Genomic DNA, 24,096 nt, shown 5'->3' with positions numbered 1-24,096 from the left:
GGTTTTTAAATAAGTTGGTACAGTTGGTTTAGTTTCCGCCTTTTTTTCTGATTGTAGGAAGATTTTATCTACATTCAAATATTGGTGTGACGTGTAGCGTGATACGCCGAAATAATGTCGACATAGAATGTGTTAGTTTAAGTGAAAAACAGCTATAGTATATATTATATGTGTGTGTGCGTGTATTATATATATATTATAATGAAAAATCAAATTTAGTTAACGAATTTTTAACAAAAAGTATGAAGTCAACGATAAAAAAAACACCTAAACTTTATACAAATACAGTATTTTGTGTTATCATAAAAAGTATAACACGTGAGTTTAAAAAAATAATCTATTTATAATTGTTTATATGATTGAAAAAGTATAAAAATAAATAATAATCGTGTATAAAAGTATCAACAACTGTTTTAAAATAAAAATTAATTGCAGTAATAATTAACATTTTGTTTAAAAAGTGCATTTATGTAGTGTTAAAGGTTTATTATTCACATTTATTTTAAAATGAAAATATGTTAGGAATGCTACTGACAGAAAAGTTGTAAAATTTCGTAAAACCAAAATAATGTGTTAAGAAAACTTTTTTTCATAACCAAAGTTATACATTTTATTGTTATTCATTTATTGATCAATAACACGATTTTACTATACAATAGTTGGTAGGATAGTTGTAGGACTCTCCGAGAAAAAAAGATTTTAGGGTCAAATCCATCCAAGTTTTTTTGTAGCAATATGTTTTGCAAAAAGAGTGGCGTGAAAATATATCGTTGCCGGTCCGCTGCAATCGGATGATTTATACAGTGCGAAAAGCGGTCCTTTTTAAACCACTTTGTAGCACTGTGTCAACCCTTTCCCATCGGCTTCATCAACCTACCCGCTTTCCCACTAACGATATTTTGTCTGGTTTTGAATATTTTACTAGATTTCCTACCGAATATTTGATGCCACATCTGACATATCTGGACATAATTTCTTTCTTTCGATAACGATAATTTATATTATTTAGTATGTAATGTTACAATATATACGCCGAATTTATTTTTATTTCGTTTTTACATATTATACCTATAAGACATAACTATGAAACTGTTATTGTTTATTAAAAATAGAACACATGCTATAATAGTGTTATAATATTTATCGAATCCGTGTAGAATGTAGATCTGTAAATACATATAATATGTGTATAACTGATAAAAGATTTAAAATTCTTGACGTGTTATAAGTACTCACAGAAAAAAAGTTTTTTTCAAATTAATTATTTTTGAGTTAAATTTAATCTCTATAAGTATTAATATTATTAAAACCAATTTAAAATCTCGGTAAAAACAGTTAACCTGTATAATTGTATTAATACAACTAAACCTGTAACGTATATAATAGACTATAATATTCTAAGGACTTTAAATTATTTAGTATTATACCTATACAATATACTTTATACTGCAGTTATACCAATAACAATATATCTACTATTATTTTCTGCAGTAAAACAATTTATCATTGTCCACATACAATAATGAGTCAATACTAGATATATAGTATAAAGTAACCCTGTCCAATTTTGTACCTAATTAAAAATATATTTATAATTAAATATAATTTATTTTGGATACACATAAATCGTATTAATAGGTATGAAATAATAACTATTATGACTAATAAAAACGTTGTAAACAGAAGGTAATTAAAATATTAATTTAATTTTTTTTTTTAATATTCATCAGTAGGTATATAATTTATTTAAGCTAAAATATAATATTCAGCATTGTAAGAATGAGATTATTAACTAAACTGTAGAAAATTAATTAATTTTTGTGAAGATTATGTAAATGTTGAAGTTATAATTTATAAATTATGTTTATTAAATAATAATACTAAAATAATATAAATTGTACAAAAAGACTTAATACATTCTATAATATCTATTTAATATATTTTATTATTAGATAGTGTTTTTTTTTTTTTTTTTTTTTTTTTTTTATGTATAAACGTTTTTCTAAATAAAATAAACGAACAAATAATGAGATTTAATTAAATTTTCACGGTTTAAAGAACCAAGTGAAGGATAAATAGGTACACTGATGACGTAACGTTTAATTCCTTAATGAAATCATTATTACTACGGAAGGTATTTAATTAATTAAGCTTCTAAAACAAATTTGCTTGGCTGTATAATTTTCATAAATGGATATTTATTTTACTAAGATATTATATTCAAATATTAGGACTCCAATTTTATTAAAGTGTAAGTATTTTCTACCTTTTCACCATCATCGTCCCTATTATTTCATAGTAAATCTTAATAATCAATGCAAATTATAATTTATTTAATATTGGTCAATAAAAACACATATTTTATTATTAATGATTGGTACATATTATAGTTATTGTTATTTGCGTAATATGTATTACCAATAAATAGTAAACATTTTAAATTTTAGACGTATTGTTTAATTTTGTATGTAAAACCAGTCGAGTGATTAATATTCGAAATTTAGTCGATAAATATTATAATTTAATTAATTTTTAACGAATAATCAACGCTCTTATAAGTACAAATACATTTGACGAGTGTTTGACATAGCATCTTGAAAACGGAAAAAATAAATATGATTAATTGCTCGTTGGAAATCGACTCGGACCATTAGCGCAATGGTACATCGTACAAAAGCCTTCGTTTTGTATTTCTGTAATGGACAGCTGTAGTGAGGAAAAATCATCATCATTCAGCTGGGTGTGATCGAACAGTCTTATTTCAATTAGATCAAAGAACATGATTTCCGGTATGTAATTAATATGGAGTGGTAATTATATTTAAGGTTAGATCACCAGAGACTGTGCGTTTGAAAACAAAAATATTAGATTATTTTTCCTTGGTTCGAAAAAATATTGTATAACATATTTTGTTATGATAGTAGACCGTGTACCCACTCAATAGCTAGAAATTGTTTATTCATGTGTTTAAATATATTTATATAGACATTATAAGCTAATTGCAAATTATTGCATTAAAAAAAAAAAAAAAAAAAAAAAATGCTTTAAACGAAGTTTACTGTAATTTCATCGATATTTGATAACTTAATAATATACTAGAAATATTTTTTTTAAATTAAATTAAACAATTACATTTTTAATATAATAATTATTAAAGAATAACCTAGTGAGGTGCATTATGTTATTTTAAATATTCATGAACAATTAACATAAATTAGATAACAATTGTAAAAATAAAAATCTATAATTTTTTAACCAGTAAATTTTCTTTACTTCGCTTACAATGTACAATATTTTAATAATTTAATAGTTTATTATAAATAAATATAAATTTAATAATTAATACAATACATTTCTAGAAACCTATGTATATATTATTAGATAAATTACCTTTATTAACAAAATTTGCTTAAACGGCTATAAATTGTTATTTTTATAAGCCATGATTATCTTATGTATTGATTTAAAAATGCTTAATTTGTAGTTATATTTGGTTAGTAATATTAGAGGTTATAGTAATGGTAATATGTTTTGTTAGGAATAACTAACTTATAATAATGCGGTATCTGACTATTATTTCAAAGTCAAGTTAATAATAATAATAAAAAAAAATAAAATATCATTTTTGAAATCATAAATTCAGTTATTTGGTAAATGGTTGTAGATTTTTTTTTATACTTCAATACGTTTTTTCTAGAAGCTGTGTATATAATATGTAAATAAAAGTTTAATTATAAGTCAAAATAAGAATTACTTTAAAAGTTAAATAAAATATTTATCATTAATTTTTTACTTTCAAATTTCCCAGAAAGTTAGAAGTCATCATTATTGGACTTGAAATCGACAAAACGAAAATCTTGCATAGTTTATTAATGGTCAAAGAGATCGCAATACTGGCGAGGTATGTAGTGACATCAAACATATTTTCATTGAATACCGTATAGTATACATCTGAGACAGAAAAAATTCTTAGTATTTCAGAATCACTCACTTAAGCACTCAACCAGGACCCCAATTCTACTTACTTCCAGCTTAATAAAATTTAACGTCACCATCAATATATTATTCAAAAAGATATAAATTTCTTCAGTATATTATCTAGTATTTATAAGTAGTCATTTATTAATTAGTGTATGTTAGATATTTTGTATATTATGTAATTTATTATACTAAATTAATATCATCTAACTACTTGCCTTATCGGCCATTGTCACCGTGGATTTATTTTAATCAATAAAATATAAGCATTACTTTCGTTAAGGTATTATGGAAAATTTATGCAATACGATAGGGTTAAGTATTTAGCTAGTATAAGGTAAAGACTAATTAAAATAATATTTAAATAAAAATGCAGAAATGCTTAGGTAGATAGCTTTGTAAGGTACTAGTTTTGCAATTTGAATTTATTTATTTCTATTCTGATATAGTAAGATTACAATATTCAATATTTGGATACTTGATTAAATATTATTATAAACATCAGAGGTGAATTTTAATTACGCATTTAATTAATTTCAAAGTGTGTTTGCTTATTGTTTAAGCCCATAAGTGTACAATAATAGTGATGTGTCCGCTAGGCTGTTAGCTATTAAATAATAACAATGAACTGTTTCATCTATAAACTGTAAAATTGTATATTTGAGTTGAATTTATAGTTGAAGTATATTATTTACTAGTTACTATAATAATTATATGTGTAATTTTTAGCCACATAACATTTTAACGTGAATTGTATTATATGATATAATTTTGCACGAAAACTTCCAAAACCTTTTGAATATTATAATTAATAAAAAAAAAGTTTTGTAACATTTTTTAATTGTTTGATTTTTATGTTTAATGGTATTTAATTAAAGTTATATGTAATAATTTATTAACAATTTATTTGAAGCTTTAATCGAAAACACAATATTTTTTCATATAAAAACATATTTATTTTATTATGGAATATGTATACTGCAATTGAATTTTGAAAATAAATCACTATAAAAATAGGTACTTACACAAAATATATAAAAGAAATTATAAATATTTATACTTAACACTTTCCATTTATATTTAACTAAATAGTTTGTTAAATATGAATGAAAAATCCTAACTTCATTATTTTTTTAAATAATTAAATTTAGTTATTAAATTATATTAGAAAATATGTTAAATTATATTATATTTTATATTTATATTTTTGTTCAATTCTTTTTGATTATTCACGTCACAATTACTATGGATACTTAGTTCAGAAACTTCTATTTGTATTTATCGTGGTCATTATATAATTTGAAGTATTGGACTACATTATTATCTAAAGGGTTTGGTTTAAATTGCAGTTAGTGCATTATTCAATACACGTTCACTTTTAACTTTTTCCTTAGGGACCAAAATTATTCTTACGCTATACCCTTTGATCGAATTCTACACTTTTAAAATTGTCTTTTTTGTAAGACATTAACATATTTTTTCTAACAGTTACCTCAATTTTAGTTTCTTCTCATATCCAAAAATAGTAAAACCTTTTTTCAAATTTTATTTCCAATATTCATATTTATATATTTAACTGAATTTTAATTATGCATTATACTTGTTTAAATTCTATGTGTTTTATTCTATTCAAATAGGCATTTATTTGTTAAATAATATTATTAATAATATATATATATATATAGCTATAATTGTCTAATAAAATAGCTTGTTCTTACAACAAATGCATAATGTTGATACATTTTAAAAATTAATTTTCGTGTATTATTATAAAATATTGTATTTTTAATATTAAATTGAAAAATTATTGGTGTCATTTTAATATTATAAATACACTATTTTATAATAATACATGAAAATTCATTTTTAAAATGTACATTCACATTCTACAACTATATTTCGTTTAAAAGCTATTTTAATTTTTTTTTAAATATTTTAAATTGTTTTAAACTCAGAAAATTATACTTGGTTAAAAATTTGAAATTGCATTTAAAAATCAATTTCTAAAAACAAATTAAAATAATAATCGATTTTTAAAATTCCTTAATATATTATTATTTATTTAAAATTATAATAATAAGATCCCTATATTCAGTAATTATCTTCTTTTTTTAATAGAAATAGTTATCATAACAAACAGAAATTAGGTAAATATCTACGTAAATAAATGGAATCGTATTAAAATTGTTAAATTCAACTTAACAATTTTAAAAACAACTACGTCGATCCTATACGAGTTATTATTATTATTTTTTTTTCAGTAAAACCAAACTTACTGATATTTTTTCGACAATGTTCGTATGTTGCGAATAGTTTTTTTTTGCACATAAGGAAAATACTGAGTAAATAAAAAAGTGACCTCTTCAAAGTACCATCTAGATAAAGTTTTTTTAGGTACTTTGTAAAACTTTTTAAGCTCTTTTACTACCCAGAAAATTATCCATAGAAATAAAACATTTCAAACACATGATTGGAAACCAGAGCAGTATTATACTTCCTTCATTTCTTCAAATTAAAAAGTATAATTTATTTGTGCTTATGAATAAATAACTATTCGTACGTATACGACGGTAGTTTTTTTAGCTTTTTTCTAGATAATTTTAAGTATTATAATATCATAACATTAAAAAGCTGTTTTTTTATATGATTATTTCAAAAAAAATAACTTTTATGTCGTTTGCTTGTGAATTTTAGATTTTAAACAAAAAGTACGATACTTGTATTATTATAATAGCTATCAATTAATAATATTATCAATTCATTATCCATACTAAGAAAAAATTATGTATTTTTACTTTGATATTATAAATATCAAGTTTGAGTAAATAATTGTTTAAACTCTCTACGCACTACAACTTATTATAATAAGCGATTTGTTAGTATTCCCATGTGTGTATTTTGATTTATTCATAAATAAATCGTCACGTAGTTATTTTGAACGGACCACAACTATATGTGTAACCATGAATTATGAAAATAATTATTTTACGATTTATATTTTTTTTTGTTTTTTCAATGATGTAAAGAGATTTGGGGAGCCTGGAAAATTATTATTCAATTAACTAATATTATCATAAATTATAATCATTCTATTTTTATATTATTATTGAAGCTGGGTACTTTTATATTTTTTATATTTGTATGTATTCCTCAAAATGCATATGTTTTTATTTTTATCGGACTTCGTATTGCCGATATTTTATTGTGATCGGTACTAATTTTCCATCTTACATTACGTTAATTTTTTTATGATTTTTTTGAATTTATATTATTAGATAACATTTTCTTTATTGACCATTTAAAATCATTTATTTTAAAAATATAGGTATTATAATTGCAACTCGAGTTTCAAAACATGTGCTCTGCTGTTATTTATATTTAAATATTTTAGTTATTCACTAGGGATTCGTCTATTAACGGATCCATTTCGTTTGGAATAAATGTCATCGTATCTGAATTATGATTGTATAATACATATATAAATACCTTTTTTTCCTCCGTTAAAGTCATTGAACGAACAAAATACGGCCATTTAGTTTTTTAAGGACACTTCGTATGCGTTGTGTTAACGTAAAAAAATAAGAAAGAATTCGATTATCTGAAATGTGAATGAGGTCTTGGGTAATAAACAGGACGAGGAAATGGCCGTTCTCCAGTAGTCCGGAATAAATCTAAGATTTCAAATCGAAGATGCGATGAAAAAAAAACAATACCGTATCAATGGTAAAGGGTGAAGGATTGAAAGGGTTGTCCACGGAGAATTCCCAAAAGTCGTTCAACATTTTAAAATACGTAAGCTAAAAGGTTTGATACTTTTATTTTCTATAATACAGTCATACAATTTTATATTCAATATTGATGTCTAGTTCTATTACTATATAGCATAATATACCTAACTTAAATAGTTTATTACATAAAATTTGGTATAAATAAAATAATGCGTTATGGGTTTATGGCTGAAATATTTATTAACTTTAATGATTTCTGATTTTTCATTAATTTTAGGTTGTCATCAGTAACACGTAAGTTCAACAAAGATATAGTATTAATTCATCTTATCGAGATTCACATACTTAATGGATAAAACTATAACTTAGGTAACCTTGTTTATTAATTTAAATGAGTAAATGGTTTACCGTGAATCGTTATTTTTGAGATAGTACATTACTATTATATTTATAAATAAAAAATAACAATAACAATACAATATTAATTTATTTAAAATCGTTTGATTTCGCTGTGGTGGATCCACCATTAGAACATTCGTAGTTTGGGAATACCATATTTTCCTATCAGGAAACTTAAAAACCACGAGTAATTTTGATATACTTTTAATTTATGATAATAATACTTAGTTTTCTTTTTATATTATAATAATTTACTTTACTATCGAATTTGAGTGATTTGTTTAAACCATAAGAACATGATATACTTTGTTTGATTTTTTTTCTTGCGTTAGCGTATGAAGATGTTTGTTCATAAAAATTGTTTCAGGTGTATTAAATAATATATATATATATGTTTGTAGTAGAAAAAACATAAAAGATGATTTCGTTATTTTAAATACAATTTAGTCGGGTAGCACTACTGAGTGCTCTCTCAATCTCGTTAGGTACTTCTCGTTATTATTACAACCAAAATTACTTATTGTATTTATTATGTGTAAAGATCATAATTATATTTTAATAAAAACAAAAATATAATCTTAAACGTTTTATAGTGAGTTAAAGTATAGCTAAACGTTATAGTTTTAAAAAGTCTTATAACATAGAGTAAGCATCTAATTTGCATCGGCGAAGTAAAAAATAACCAAATTAGAATATTGGAATAACCTTAATCATTTATACAAAAAAACTCGCATCATAATACAAATTTATTATTATTTATCAAGACTCTATTACTTGAAGCGATGTTTATGTACACGGGTAGAATAGACTAAGGTACCACTGACAGTGAAATATTTAAATTATAAAATTATTTTTTTTTTGTGATAATTTACTGTGTATACACTATGCAGATTACAAAGGGATAAAAAATATTTTATAATAGAAAACCAACTCGTAGCTTAACTTATACATTTTTTTTAGCTGGCTGTCGGCATAATAACGGTCATTATAATATATTTGTTGTGAAATAAAAAACAATATTTATTTGTTTTTAATGTAAGTTCATGTCAGTAAGTAAAAAAAAAAAAAAAAAGAAACTTACATTTTGTATGTTTATTTTACGATGATAATATTGATTATTAAGTGAAGTATATGTATATATCTATATATATATAGGCAGTATATATTGTTTTTATAGGTTTATGCATATATTTTATAATAAAGTTATAATACACTATCCATATCATTCAGAAAGTATTGGTCTGTATTTTAAATATTTAAAAAAAATCTTTATAATTAAAATGTTAGGTATCATCGTTTACATTTTCGATGAGTATCGTTCTATCTACAAGCAAACATTCATTGAAAATCTCACGTACAATTTTCGACAATAACAGAAATTTTCACTTAAAAGATTTACACCACATACTTTAAATGCTAGAAACTGATATTTATTGATAACTATAGTGAAACATGTTTTTACAAACAATTGTAACCTTTTTAATGAATAATACGGCGAATCCCTAGTGATCACAATTCGTGGAATTAATGATATTTTTCAGTCACTGGTCCAAACGAAATGGTTGCTTTTATGATATAAGGCATAAGATACACAATTTTTAGCATTGTAACATTATTAAAGAGTAAAGGTAGTTTAAAACTCCGAAGTAGCATTATCTGAGTGTCGATTTCGAATTTTAGTTCATGCGAAAACAGTCTTAAATAATTAAGTAAATTCAGAAACTTAATGGAATAGTATATAATATCTTCATCTATATTTAGGCACTCCTATATAATTATATGTAGATATGTATATTTAAATTAGTGGTAATTTTGTGTGAAACTGCTTTATTGATTTCCTCTGCGGTTTGATTGTTTGTAGTTGCTATAGCACGTCCGCAAAATCAATCAGAATCTTGTTTAATTGTAGATGATAAACATTATCAATAAGTTTATTGATATTTCAGATGCAAAATAAATTCCAAACTATTGGTAATATTAATATAATCATTTTTATAATTAAATCTGTCGCTAATCTCAAGTCTATGCAAATTATTCAAAATTTTAGTCGTCTTGAATATGATATCATAATTTAATAGTCAGCGTTGACATGATTAAATGATGAATCATTTTTACTACTCCAAAATGTGATGACAGACAGAAAAAAACACACATCGTTATAAAACCAATACATTTATCATTCTTCACAAAGTTTAAAATATATAAGCACACATTTTTTTTTATAGACATTTTAAATTAAAATTTAGTCAAAATTACACGTTAAAACAAAGAATAACGAAATTGATTTTAAATTGCGTATTTCATAAATATTTGATTGAATAGCTAGTCCAGTTCAGCATGTTAAGTTAACAGTCCATCAAAATGTTAATAAATGTTTTGTTTGGTTCTCATAAAATAAGAAGATATAAAAAAATTATTTTTTAATATTATGCTCGTTCACGAAGTATGTCACAATCTAAGCTATTTGTATTTCGTGTATGTATAATATTTATAAATATTAACTTTCTATTGAATGCGTATTAATTTATAATATTATGCACTTAATTTTGTTTAAATTATCGAATACATGTTATTATCATAAATATTGTATTACCTAAGTTAGATTTAATTTATATGTTTAAAAAAAATAATAGTAAGTAAATTTGAAATTTTCTAATAACTAGTATTTTTTTATTATTAAAACATTAATGTACCAATCTTATACAAACGGAACAGCTGATTTCATATATATTGAATAATTTTGACGAAATAAATGTATTGGCTAGATATTTGATGAAAAAAGCTTTATTTAAAAAAAAAATATATATTACTTTGTAAGTAATTCACATATTTTGATATCCACTTTTTAATAAATAATCATGTATTAAAAATAATTTTAATACTATTTAAGTTTATGGATTGTGAAACATTTTTTTAGTTATATCAGATTCAAATAAAACTTTTGAAAAGTTTAAAAAAAGTTAGAAAAAAAAATTATATATAGGTACATATCAAATGTATGGTTTATATAAAATACTTAATAATTTAACATAGTGGGAATAAAAATAACTTTTGATATTTATTATACAATATAAAGTAATGTGTATATGAAATAATACTATAATATTCCATATATTATCATAAGTTATGTTTTATTTTTAATGAGTGACTAACCTCCGAATTTGTTTATATTCTATCACAGTATATATAAATAACTTAAATACAATATGTAAGTATGAATAGTATTACATATATTACATGTTATATAATGATGAATAAATTTAAATTTCCCAATTACATATTGTCTGATTAGGTATCTAATATTTTAGTTAATATATATTTATAGAAAATGTATTTTTTGGTTTTATTGTAATAAAATAAGAAAGATATTTTTAAACTTAGTATTACCATTAGTTATTAATGGACAAGAATATTTTTAATTATAAAAAAGCTTGTAATCTTACATTTTAAATGATAATTTTAAAATTAAAACTTATAAAAATATTTAAAAATAATTTAATGAATTAAAACATAACACAATGCAGTATCCGAGTAAGTATTCTATAAAATATCAGTTATGTTTATGTATAAATACAATAATTACGATAAATAAAATTATTAATATCTATTTTGTATTTAATAAAGTTTTAAATAAATAAGAAATTAATTCTTGTTAAATTATCATTTAGTATTTATAATATTATTTTGATAGCAAAAATTAATTTAAAATGCGTATTTTCTGTTACTTGTAAAACATAAATTTACAATACATAATAATTAAATAAATATTGTTTTTTTTATTTAATTGAGTTGATAATAATATTACGACCAGTGTTTTTAGTTTGTTTAAATAATTGTTTTTAAATCACATTGAATAAATATGTAAGTATCATTAAATTTGACGACTGTTATATATAGGTATTATATTTTATTAGCTTTAATTGTTACGTCATTACCTTGTATATTAAGTTTTTTATTCAAACGCAATAAGAAAAGAAAATTTAGTTGAATAGGCTAAGACAAATACATAATATAATAATGCAAAGTTTAGTACCTGAGTAATAATTATGTACAAACACTATTCCTATGTTTGTGTTTTAATCACATTTCTGAACCACTTCCGTACACGCTGCTGTAAAAGCAATAACGAAATCGCTAATTACTAGTTCAATTGATAGGAATGTTGTATCGAGCATAACTAGTATATATTATACACTTCAGTATCAGCAATAAATATTCATTCAATTGCATTAGTGAACGGGTCTCCGTGACAGTTATGTGAATGGCCTACGAGACGACATCTTGGAATCATTAGTATCATTGGTTTTCGTTGTGTAATTGAATAATAAAATAATGGTTGATATGGTGAGAGAAATGCTCGAGCCATACAATACGTAATTGCGTTATGGACAAATGTGCTTTCCGCGTGAACGAAATTTCTTCTCCGCGTCCCTCTTCCTTACTCGAATATACTTAATATTAACAGTAAATCAAGTGAGCTTAGGTAGGAGGGCGTCCACACCGGTGACCGTTCTCATAATAATCGTAAATTTAATGAGTACACACGTCTAACATGTACAAACGGTTATAATAACGGATGTAAGTATTTTTGAAGTGTACAACAATAATAATCACGCACGTATATACACGTTGGAAATAAACTGTGTTCAAAACATTTTACTACTTAAAGAAATGTTTTATAACATTGTTTGTTTTTTTTTTTTTTATTGTACTTAATTATTTTAATTTAAACTTTCCGTTTAGATCATTATGATTTTTAATTATTTGTACTTTATAATACTACCGTGCAGTATTTTTTACCACACCGGCTAAAATTAAAATTTAACAATTTTTTCTTTCTGGTTTTTATAAAAAACTAGCCCAAATGACTTATGGGAATCTGGGCGTCATCCATTTGAGAGCGAGTACCTCTTTTTACCTTAAAATTATCATAAGTCATTTGAGTTCATTATTTTTTGCGCATTTGAACACGCCAACACGGTTACCCTTTTTATCTTGGAATTATTATTACTATATAGGTTTTTAGAGTTTGATTTATATGGTTTATTGTATTTTAAGCGTGAATTTTCACTGATTAGACTCGAGTTTGATGTAAATTGTTTTGTAAAATAAAAAAATAATAAATCAATAATTTTCATTATTCAATTTCGATTATTATAAATGACTTTTTTTTTTTTTAAATATATCTATTGTTAATATAATATATTATTTATTCCATTTATTTTTAAGACCTCTTCGCGTATATAGTCTTTAAAAACGATTGTTAGACCATCGGAGTGTACGATATGACAGACAACGCTTACTCCAAGCCACGAACGACGTTTATTCCTTCAAATTTTACTCGAAATGCCATTAGTTTCACACCACATTATATTATTATATTCATTTGGAATTTGTGCGACCAATTAGTCACCTTTTATTAATCGGCGCTCGGATTTCATTACTCGTTACACGGTGACATGGGACTACACGAATATACATTGTAAACTATGGTCAGGTCCTGGCACAAGTAACCCGTGAACAATATACGTAGACTATTGGTGATTAATGAGCCATGTGCGTCTTACCTAGAAGCATCACCCTCGATCATCGGTAACGGACCTGTGGTAATGAGGCCGATATTTCTGAGGCGTATAATATGGTATGCTCGTTTTGCCAAAAGGCCATTGCACTATGGGGACACTTTACTCACATGCAAATCATGTTTGATCGAGAAAGAAAAAAATCGGTCAAAACCAGTGGTCAGCGACCACAGTTTTCCATTAATACCTAGCAAAAAAAAAAAAATTAAACCGTCACTGGTACAATAATACCATCGTAATAATATTATACTATACAAACCGCGTTGTTTACCACATTAGTTAAAGTCGAATTTTTACTCGGATTTAAATCTGTAGGTACTGCAACCTAAACGGTAAACTTTATTCCGCGAATGCGACGTATCGCGGGTTTTGGCCATATTTTCTTTCCGCGGTCGTAGTTGTAGTAATGCATTTCCCGGAAAACGAGAGTCTTTGAGTGTTTTCTTCGCTCGTTCACCGAGTCGTCCGAATCCACCGGTTCTCGATAAGACCGTCTAGTGTGTAAGGTCGCATGCATCGCAATGGCCTTAAAGAAACAGTCGACTACAGCCATATTTCCACATCGTTTCGTTCGATTTTCGATTAAAACGCTTTCGCGTCATATGTACAGGCAGTGCTGTGTAGAGCGATGAAATTACAGTGGGACCATTCTTGAACGTATTTTCATTGATATATAGTATATTCGTGAGATGAATCATTTCCGGCCCGGCAAAACGCGTCGTCCGTCTCCCGGGGATTACGATCTTTGATAGCTACGTCACGGTAAGGCGGGCATCTAGTCACCTACATTATGGTTCGCGAGTGCCATGTGAGGTTATATAGGTTATTCAGACGCTTCTATAGCTGTTATATATATATATATTGACATTATTTAGAATTAATTGGATAATGTATTTACGTACTTGAATGTAAACGAAATGTCAGATGAATTAGTAAAATCCTAGTTAAACTTCAATAAAATATTCGTGTAGTTCCTATATAATATAACGATTTACAAACGAATAGAACATTATGAAAACATGGAATACTAATGTGAATGGTTGTGATTTTTCATATCGTTTTTTTGAGTTCACATATTATTATAACACAAACACATGTATTATACATTTTTAAGACTAAAATCTAAATTAATCCTCAATGAAATATTTATACATCACCATATTAATAAGTAGAACATATCAAATATAACATAGTAAATATATAATTAAACCACAACAAGAATGTAAGTGTGTAAACAAATATATTATAATTCAAATCCTGTAGATAAAATATATTGAAAAATAAATTCCTTCAGTAACATTGATAATGTATTTATCATAAAAAAAAATTATCGTGTTCATAGTACTAATATAATAATTGAAACTTATGTATTTAATAAGAACGAATGTATTCAATTGTAAACAATTATTTCTAGGGATTAGAAAATAAGCACAGATCATAATGATAAATAGTTTTTATTTATGGTAATTATAATAATATAACAAATGCTAATATATCCGTAAAAAAAAAATAAACAATCTATAAGGTTTCCTTTAATTTATTATTTGTCTATATCAAATTGTATTTAGAAACAGTGATTGTTTGATTTCCTTGTATGCATTTTGTAATGAATAAAGAACATTATCGACGATTACAAAAAATAAAGAATAAATCATTTCAATAATTTTGATCTTAAAAAATATTTTTTTTTTTTATAATGTTGAGTCAATATTGTCAATCACTCGACTAGTATAAAAGATTTGCATTAATATTATTATCCAGAAAAATATGATGTTATGCACTCAAATTGCATACTTAATGCGCCGTGTCGGAAAAGATTTTTTCATAACGGTAATAAAAACAACTTAACTGTTAAATTTACACAGCATATTATTTTTATGTTCTTAGAAAAACAAATTGGATTTATAATGATGATTTTTGTAAATTCATTTCGTGATGACATCATAGCATTAGGATCAGGTATAATATCATCTTCAAAGAATGTAAATTAAGTATTGACTCGGAGTGGTGCTTTAAGAGGTATTTTTTCAATGTTTTCATTAGCCTTTTTTAATAAGATTTAAAATGACGGTAGGTAGTATAATATAACAGTCAGATTTATTATAATGAAATTGAAATTCTACCTTGTCTAGTTGTCTACACCAATACCTTAATGTCTACATCAAATTATAGTCTTCAAGTACTCATATTTGATAGTAAGCATAATCTTGAATAAAAAAAAGTCAGGTAAGTACTTGTCACTTTTACTCTTGTGAGGGATAATGATGTATTGAATTTCAAAGCACAGTAAATTATAGCTTTTAAAATACGAATCTGAGTGTAAGTCTGTTTGACCTGTTCTTACCGTTTTCCCGTTTTCGAGAAATGACAATTTTTCACGTACATAACGCTTATAGAAACAATTTAGTAAATATAAAACTATCTTTTTAAAGCCTCATATAGTCTGTTTATTTGCTACATACAAACGTTTGAATGTTATTCCTTTTACCTCAACTAGACGATCAAAAGTTATGTAAGTAATAATAATAACAATGATATTCTATAGTTTAATAAATACTTTTATACTATTTTATTACTATATACTATAGTAATTATACAGTTAAAAGTATATAAAATAATACATTAACTTACTATTTATCCGTTAAACAATATTAATTTGTATTATATTGAAGTTTAATGATAATAGATTATGTTCATTAGTCATTATTCGTAATTTTTAGTTACATATTTCTTATAATAAGTATACACAATAATAAAATATTATTATTTACTTTGATATTAAACAATAATACTATGATACTATAATCATTTATCAAATAATATAATATAAAATACAAAGTATTACCTGTGTATATAATATTAAATTTTCAAAAAAAAAAATAAAAAATACTTTTAATACAATTATTATGTGACAAAGTTAAATTTATAAAATATGGTGATCGTGTCATATGTTGTGTATTTTTAAGTTGATTAAAAAGTGGTTTTTACATTTATCATAACATTTTATGCGGTTACTGGTCAATATATTTAAATAAAAGTTTTATTATATATATATAATATAATCGTATTAAAAAAAAAAATAAACAGCACGTGATTAGTTTTCGTAGATAATAATTTCAAATACAAATATTCTTTACATCATAATTTTATTTACATTAATTTATCAACAAAAAAACCTACTTATTTTAGTTACTTAAAATTAAAATACTATAATTATAAGTACACAGCATTCAACATTATAAATCTACCGTAATTTCGTATGAATTCAATAATAGTATATCTATTAATTTGCAATATTTGTTAACCTAATCTATTCACCAATTGTTCACTAAAATGTTGCACTCAAAATTAAAACAACATGAAATATGTAAAACGCAATTATCTTTGAACTGACACGTATTTATAGGTAGGTATTAATAATTCGTTAATTTTTTCAATACAGTTATACTTTCAAAAGCATATAATTATATATTTATTTAGTATGAAAGCATGAACAAATTTATGAAATTGTATAAATCAACAAAGCAACTGAATGAACCTTTTAGTAATATCATTTTTCATCAATCCCGGTTGCTCATAAGGGTTTTGTCAACGGCCGGAAGTTCCAGTTTCTGCTATCCTACTCTAATGGTGTGTAAAAGTGGTCTCGCTGGGTCAGTTGAGTATAATGGACGTAAGAGTACAGAGTAGTTCCGGTTCAATAGAGCCGTTGGGCTTTGTGGTCTCATCCGGTAGCGTTAATCGACAGGCGCTTTCCGAACGCTATAAAACTATAATTCAATCAATTCTGGGTACACACATATAGCCATTAACTAAAATTTAAAACCAACTGCAACTTATGCATATCAATACAACGTGTTCATAAAATAAATTATATCCGAGGAAAATTGGCCTTCCATACAATAAAAGTTTACGATGAACTATTATGTACTATTGCATATAATAATTTACTTTGGTTGTATAGTAAAAAGATTTTCAACTAAAAAATAATATTATTAATATCAACTACTAGTTCTACGAGTTATAAAATAAATGAGAACCATAATATTTTAAGGACACACGTTTAATAGCATTAAAAAATTGCACATATATTTTTTTTAGATTGATTTTAAACATTATTCAATTAAAAACTATAAATAATCAAATTTAATTTAATTATAATATTATTAATTAAAAACGTTTACAATTTTATAAATATTAAGGTTTACCATTAAAAAAACACAATATGTCAATATCTACAATGATCTTAAAATTATATTTTTAATAAAATAAATAAAATGTACAAAATCAAAAACAACCAGGAACGTCGCATTGCTGTACATTAGGTGTCAAGTATATATAACAATTGAGTAGGTTTCTGGAAAAGATGTTTTATATATAAATTCAATGATAAATCACATGCAATGAAAAACGATACCTACTTAGACGTAGGTCGGAATCTGTGCAAAGACTGCCTGTCAACTTTCAAACTAAGTTTTTGAAGTTATTTTATTGAATATTTATATTGCATATATTGCAATATATAAAATCTATAGGTTATAGTACATAGTAAATTTCGATTTAATGAATTTTCGAGAAAAAAAAATATTATTTTGAGTAAAACTAATAGATATGGCTAGTTTGAATTTAGAAGTTCAAATAGCAACTATACATATTAAATAATAATAAAGTTTACAAAACAACTGTATTCTTTATTATGTTATTGAATAGGTATATTGTAATCTCTACTTACTATAAATATGAAATATAGTATTTACGGCTTCCCGTACAGCTTTAGAAGAGTGTATTCCGGAAAAAAATACTTACGAGTATTATAAAAATGTATAAAATAGCTTAAATAGGTAGGTATTTGTGTGAAGAAAATAACATAATAATTTTACGAAACAAAAATATTTCGTTCTAAAGTCAATAAATAATTTTTATACTTGTAATGTAAATTTCTCAAAGTGATATTTATTATATACCTATATATTTTTATTACTTTTTCGTGAACGCATTGAAAGTTTAAATTGGAACTTTGATTCAAAAAAAGTCATTTTTTCGAGTTTTATAATAAGTCGAAAAATATGTAAGTTGATTGAGAAATATTATTATATGCATTTATTTTAGAACTTTCTAACATACCATGTATTTTATATCTCATTGATAATATTGTATTAAACAATAAAAAAAAAATGTTTTCACTTGTGATTTTTCATATATTATCTTTACGAATTAAAATGTGTATTGCTGTTGTATTATGATTTTTTTTTAGGTGCTTCTTAATTACAAGACTGATAATAGATTTTAAATTAAAATTGTACGCTGTAAGGGTTGTCCAATTCTGTTTTGACATGGGTCATCTCTCTATTCATAAATTCAAAATATTGTTTCATAAATCGTGTGCTTGGTCATTTTACGTCTCGCGTTTTCGTGTTTTCAACATATTGTTCCCAGTTTTGGACGATGTACCTACTCAGTATAATACTATACCCATACGAATATGACCTAGAAATAAAAAGCATTTTTTTAAACTCCCGTGTACCTATAGACATTTCAATAGTATTTTATTTGTAAAAGTTTTTTTTAATTTTTTTTTTTTATTGGTTTTCATTATAATCGGCATCGATGAACCTCATTGTTTCCATTGTTAACCATGACAACTTGACAAGTATTTAAAATTAAATTTTAATTTTTTCAGTATAAAAATACTAGATTAAATTAATTTTGGAATATTTATAAAGTGTAAAAAAGTATTATATAAATTTTAAATTCACAGTTTTTTACTTTATTGACTTGTATATCAAATAACAAAAAAATATTTAAAAAAAATAATATTCAAGTATTTCATATATTAAAATAATGTAAAATGTTCAAATTTAATTTATTCATATCGTATAAGCAAAATATTATATTTAATTTGTTATTTAGAAATTGTTGATTCAATATATATCTCAATATGTATTTATAATTTTGTTTTAAGCCATAACCCATTCAAATTTTTAGATAAAAAATATTTTATACCACCTCTTTTTTTTAAATATTGGTTTAAAATGTATAAAATAATAAAAACAGGTAGATATTTGTTTAAAACAAATAACATAATTTTACGAGAAAAAATGTTTCACTTTTAAAGTCAATAAATACTTTTGGTACCTGTGATGTAAATTTTAATACAATTTGTAGTATATTTAAATGTAAAGATGTTACAATATTTGAACCATCAATGGTTTTTTCTCGTTAATTCTTATACATCGTTTTAAAAACTGTTCATTGTCAGTTATGGTGAATTAAAATGTATGAACTTATTTTATATAAATGTATTCTGTATATTTTTTTGATTTAACGTCATTTTTAAAAGTTTGAGAAAATACGTAATCCATGCGAAGTGTTTACAATATCAGAAACAGCAAAAATTAAGTTGATTCCAATAAGTTGTAGGGCGGATAAGACACTAAGATTTGTAAAGCAAATATCGTCCGATTTTAAGCTTACCAATCTTGCATAACTGCTCACCAGTTCTCCGCGAGCTTGGTCTTTTAACGTTAGTCAATAGTACAGTTGACATTAACTTGAAGTTCTTCCGAAACCTCGCCGATGGTTTTCCCGACGCACCTACGCTCCTTCCTCTCGTCAACTTTCGACTCCCTTCACGTCTTACCCGCTCTACCACCACTTTTGCTATCCTTATACTAACCACTAATAATTATAGTTCGAACAATCCAATTCACCGCATGATGCGCCTTGCTAACGTTCACCCTTAGTTCTTACACTAATCTAGATACCTAGTTCCGTTTCGCTTCCGCTAACTTGCCTCTTGCATGTATAATTTACTTACTTTTAACTGTACTTTGTGCTAAGCCCATATTAATAAAATGAGTAAATAATTAAATGTTTTATATATGGGCTATGTATAAAGTTTAATATTAAAGTATGAATTAAACAGAAAGCACAGATGGTTTTTATCAAATGTATATTATAAACTCACTCATTATTTTATTGATTATTTAATTTTTGAAAAAATGAATTTACAATTTTATAACATATTTCTTAATAAAAAATTAAAAGTTCACTAAGAATACGATGTGATATCAAGTTTCATATTGAATATTTGTATTACAACATCTAAATTTTTTTAAACGTTATCATAATTTACTCACAGTTATTATTATAATATATTGATATTATTTTTTGAACAATCTGTTTTTATAATAATATGATACCAAGAATAATATACCATATATATTTTTTTAAATGTTTATAAAAAACTCTGAGAATCTTATATAACAACATAAATTGTAAATTATCAAGCTCCGGATCTATGGATTTTAGGCGTACTGCAGTGTATGAATTTGTCAGAGGTTCAAAATACTTGGCAATGTCTCAAAATTATTTGAATAGCGTTTGAAAATGGTGGATGGGTTAACGAGTACCGAAAAAAAAATAGATAAATCTGTGCTATAATAATTTCTAACGAGATATCACACTAGGGACCAGTGATATAATACTCAAAAAAGTCCTTCTAGTAGCGCATTGCATTTAATCGTCTTATCCTAATTCCTTATTATATTCTTCATAATCATACTTAAAAAGTCTGACTGTGTTATTTAATATTTTTATCGAACAAATTTCAAACGAGATGAGTGGAATATAATGTATACGTACCTACAAACTTGACATTTTCATGTTGGTATTATAATAATTCGTCCATTAAATATCATACTTATTTTTTAACAATGCGTTATGATTATAAATCATACATTTATTTTAATCTTTATGTATTTAATTAACATATATTTCTATACGTTGATAAATATTTTAAGTAATATTATCATGCTTATCAAATGTTTTTTGATTCATTTAAGAATAATTGAATTTGTACACCGATTATATTGAAAGTTCTATACTTTTATTTTATACTCCAATAAAACACTGTTAAAATGTCAATTATCAAATATGAATATCACCTTAGTTTAAGTATTACACGTTTGACTGTGATTAGTCACAATGATATAAATAGTTGTATAATACATTTTGAATACAATAGTAAGCAAAGTTTGTGTTTTGAATAAATAACTTTAAAATACATTAAATTGATTTTTTTTAAATATAAAATGAACAAAAAAAAAAAAAATGGACACACTTAATCCACCTGAATCACTGAATCAAGTAGTTCGTAATTAATTTTTCATTGGTTATACAGCGATGTATTTTATTGATATTTTTTTTTTAGTTTGTAATTAAATGTCATACATTATTCGAGTAGAGAGAATTCTCCATAAGTCTCATACATAGAGTAATTTATTATAAATTGGACACAGACTAGTGCCATACTTAACGATGTACCTACCTTCATTTTTCAATATTCCAATTGCTTTCGAGGATAAATGCATAAAATCTACAACAAATTATTACCTTTAAGGAAACCTGACAGAAGATTTGGATTTGATTTCCGACGAGGGTTGTACTTCTAGAGAGAAAAACTTTTTCAATATGCCCAATTTTTCGATATACGCATACAGTTTATTTATATCAGTTCAGGATTGTAATTTACTTGATTATATTTATTGTTGCTTTCAAATTCAATTTAATGATACAATTTTGCGATGTGTGGTAGACTGAGTTAAGTGACACAAATTACCAAACTAACTTAGTCCTAATTTTTTTTTTTTTTTTTAAAGACTATTGATTATTTTATCATTATCTAACTTTTAAATCATTTATATATTTTTTAAATGTTACAATAGATACACATTTTTGTTTTTCATATCATTTTTATTTTTTATACTATGCATTAAAATATTATGATTGAGATATAAATGTATTTACCACTGTGTATATATAAGTTAATGTATTGAATAAATGTGTGTTGTATCAATAATATTGTAAACAATTTTAAGCTAAAGCCCATTTATTACACAATGTTACAGATATCGTCCGAAGTTTGCACGACGTTAGCATACAATTCATACCTCCAGCAGTAGAAAGAGGACACGATGTCATGATATATTGCAACTACAATTTAGACGGAGCTCCAATGTTGTCGGTCAAATGGTACAGAGGTAGTCGCGAATTCTACAGGTATTCCCCCGGGATGATACCCAGAACGCAGACATTCCCATTTTACGGGCTTAATGTCGACGTAAGTACACGTTATCTACTAATCTGAATCAGTGTTGTATAGTGTTATTTTAGAAAAATATTTTACTAAAATGATAAAGACATGAATTTACGTTGAAAATAAAGTACAAATAATAACAATAATAATAATAACATAATAATGATAAGAAATCTAAAATATCATTTCAGACTTTTAGATATTATAATCATTGTTTACCTGAAATATAATCATATTATAACCATATAATATTTATCAACCTATTTCTACATAAAAAAAAAAAAAACAAAAATTTCTATAATTCATTACCAATTTTGAAATGTTTTGACTTGATGATTGTTCATGATAGTTTACATCATATTTTCTTCAATTAAAAAAAGCAAATTAACATTAATTATAAGAAAACCTATAAAATGATAAATCAAAATATTCTCATCGGTCAACTATGTCTTAATATATTATATTCCTTTACTTCATAATTTCTGCATAACCTTTAAAACTTATATAACTATATGAATACCTAATGAAAATTTGTAAAAAAAACTTTTAAAAGATTAACATAAATTAACTTTGAAATAGGCCATTTAATATTTTGAAAAATCACGAAAACCGTGAATATTTAAACAGTTGTCGTAATTGCGTCTTGAGTTTTATTTCCTCAAAATCTACAGTATGGAATTTAATAATATTTTTGGATTTCTAATATAATCATAATTATACAAAATTGTTATTTACAGAAATGGTTATTGAAGGGTAAAACAAACACGGCGAGACACTGTGTCTACAATATTATACATTATACATGTAAAAAAAAAAAGTGAATTAATAACATAGAAAACTGAATACCTTTAAAATATGATGATCAGATGTTTTTTTTTAAAAAGCTTAATAACACAAGGTGTAATAATATAATAATTTGTGTTCGGTATTGAGTGCACAAGAGTAATTAAGAATATTGTTTTTATCAGAAAATACTGACCTTATTGTTTAGCTATTGCATAAATACAATGTCGTTAAATAATAGTCATGGGACAATAAAAAAAATTGAGAAAATCTCGTGAAGACATTCAGCTGGTTCCTCGAATAAAATCCCATGCCTGTCATCGTAAACCTTTTTTCCCTCTACCACCTCCTTGCCTTCTTTTATGCGACTTAAATCGACTTGATTTAATGCACGTTTCCGTTTTATTGTCAGAGAAGCTTCCGAGATTCACATAGTCTCGAAAAAGTTTTTTTTTTTTTTTTCCAGAGGACTAACACAGGCATTAGGGTCGGTGGACGACATGGCCGGTAAAGGGCACAGGCCGAACAA

General features: G+C 24.8%; 1 protein-coding gene across 2 annotated transcripts in view; it reads left to right on the top strand.

Moving 5' to 3' along the window:
- The window catches only part of LOC113548622, a 112,389-nt gene that overhangs the window by 49,756 nt on the left and 38,537 nt on the right, over window positions 1-24,096 (top strand). For both annotated transcript variants that reach the window (XM_026949592.1, XM_026949593.1), the window contains one exon: window positions 22,597-22,808. In XM_026949592.1, coding sequence (XP_026805393.1) covers window positions 22,597-22,808 — 212 coding nt within the window. The remainder of the gene's footprint in view (window positions 1-22,596; window positions 22,809-24,096) is intronic.

This window comes from Rhopalosiphum maidis, chromosome 4 (genome assembly GCF_003676215.2).
Source record: "Rhopalosiphum maidis isolate BTI-1 chromosome 4, ASM367621v3, whole genome shotgun sequence".
NCBI classification, from domain to species: domain Eukaryota; kingdom Metazoa; phylum Arthropoda; class Insecta; order Hemiptera; family Aphididae; genus Rhopalosiphum; species Rhopalosiphum maidis.
The sequence above is the reverse complement of the archived record's forward strand: the minus strand, read 5'-3'. Positions and strand labels throughout refer to the sequence as shown.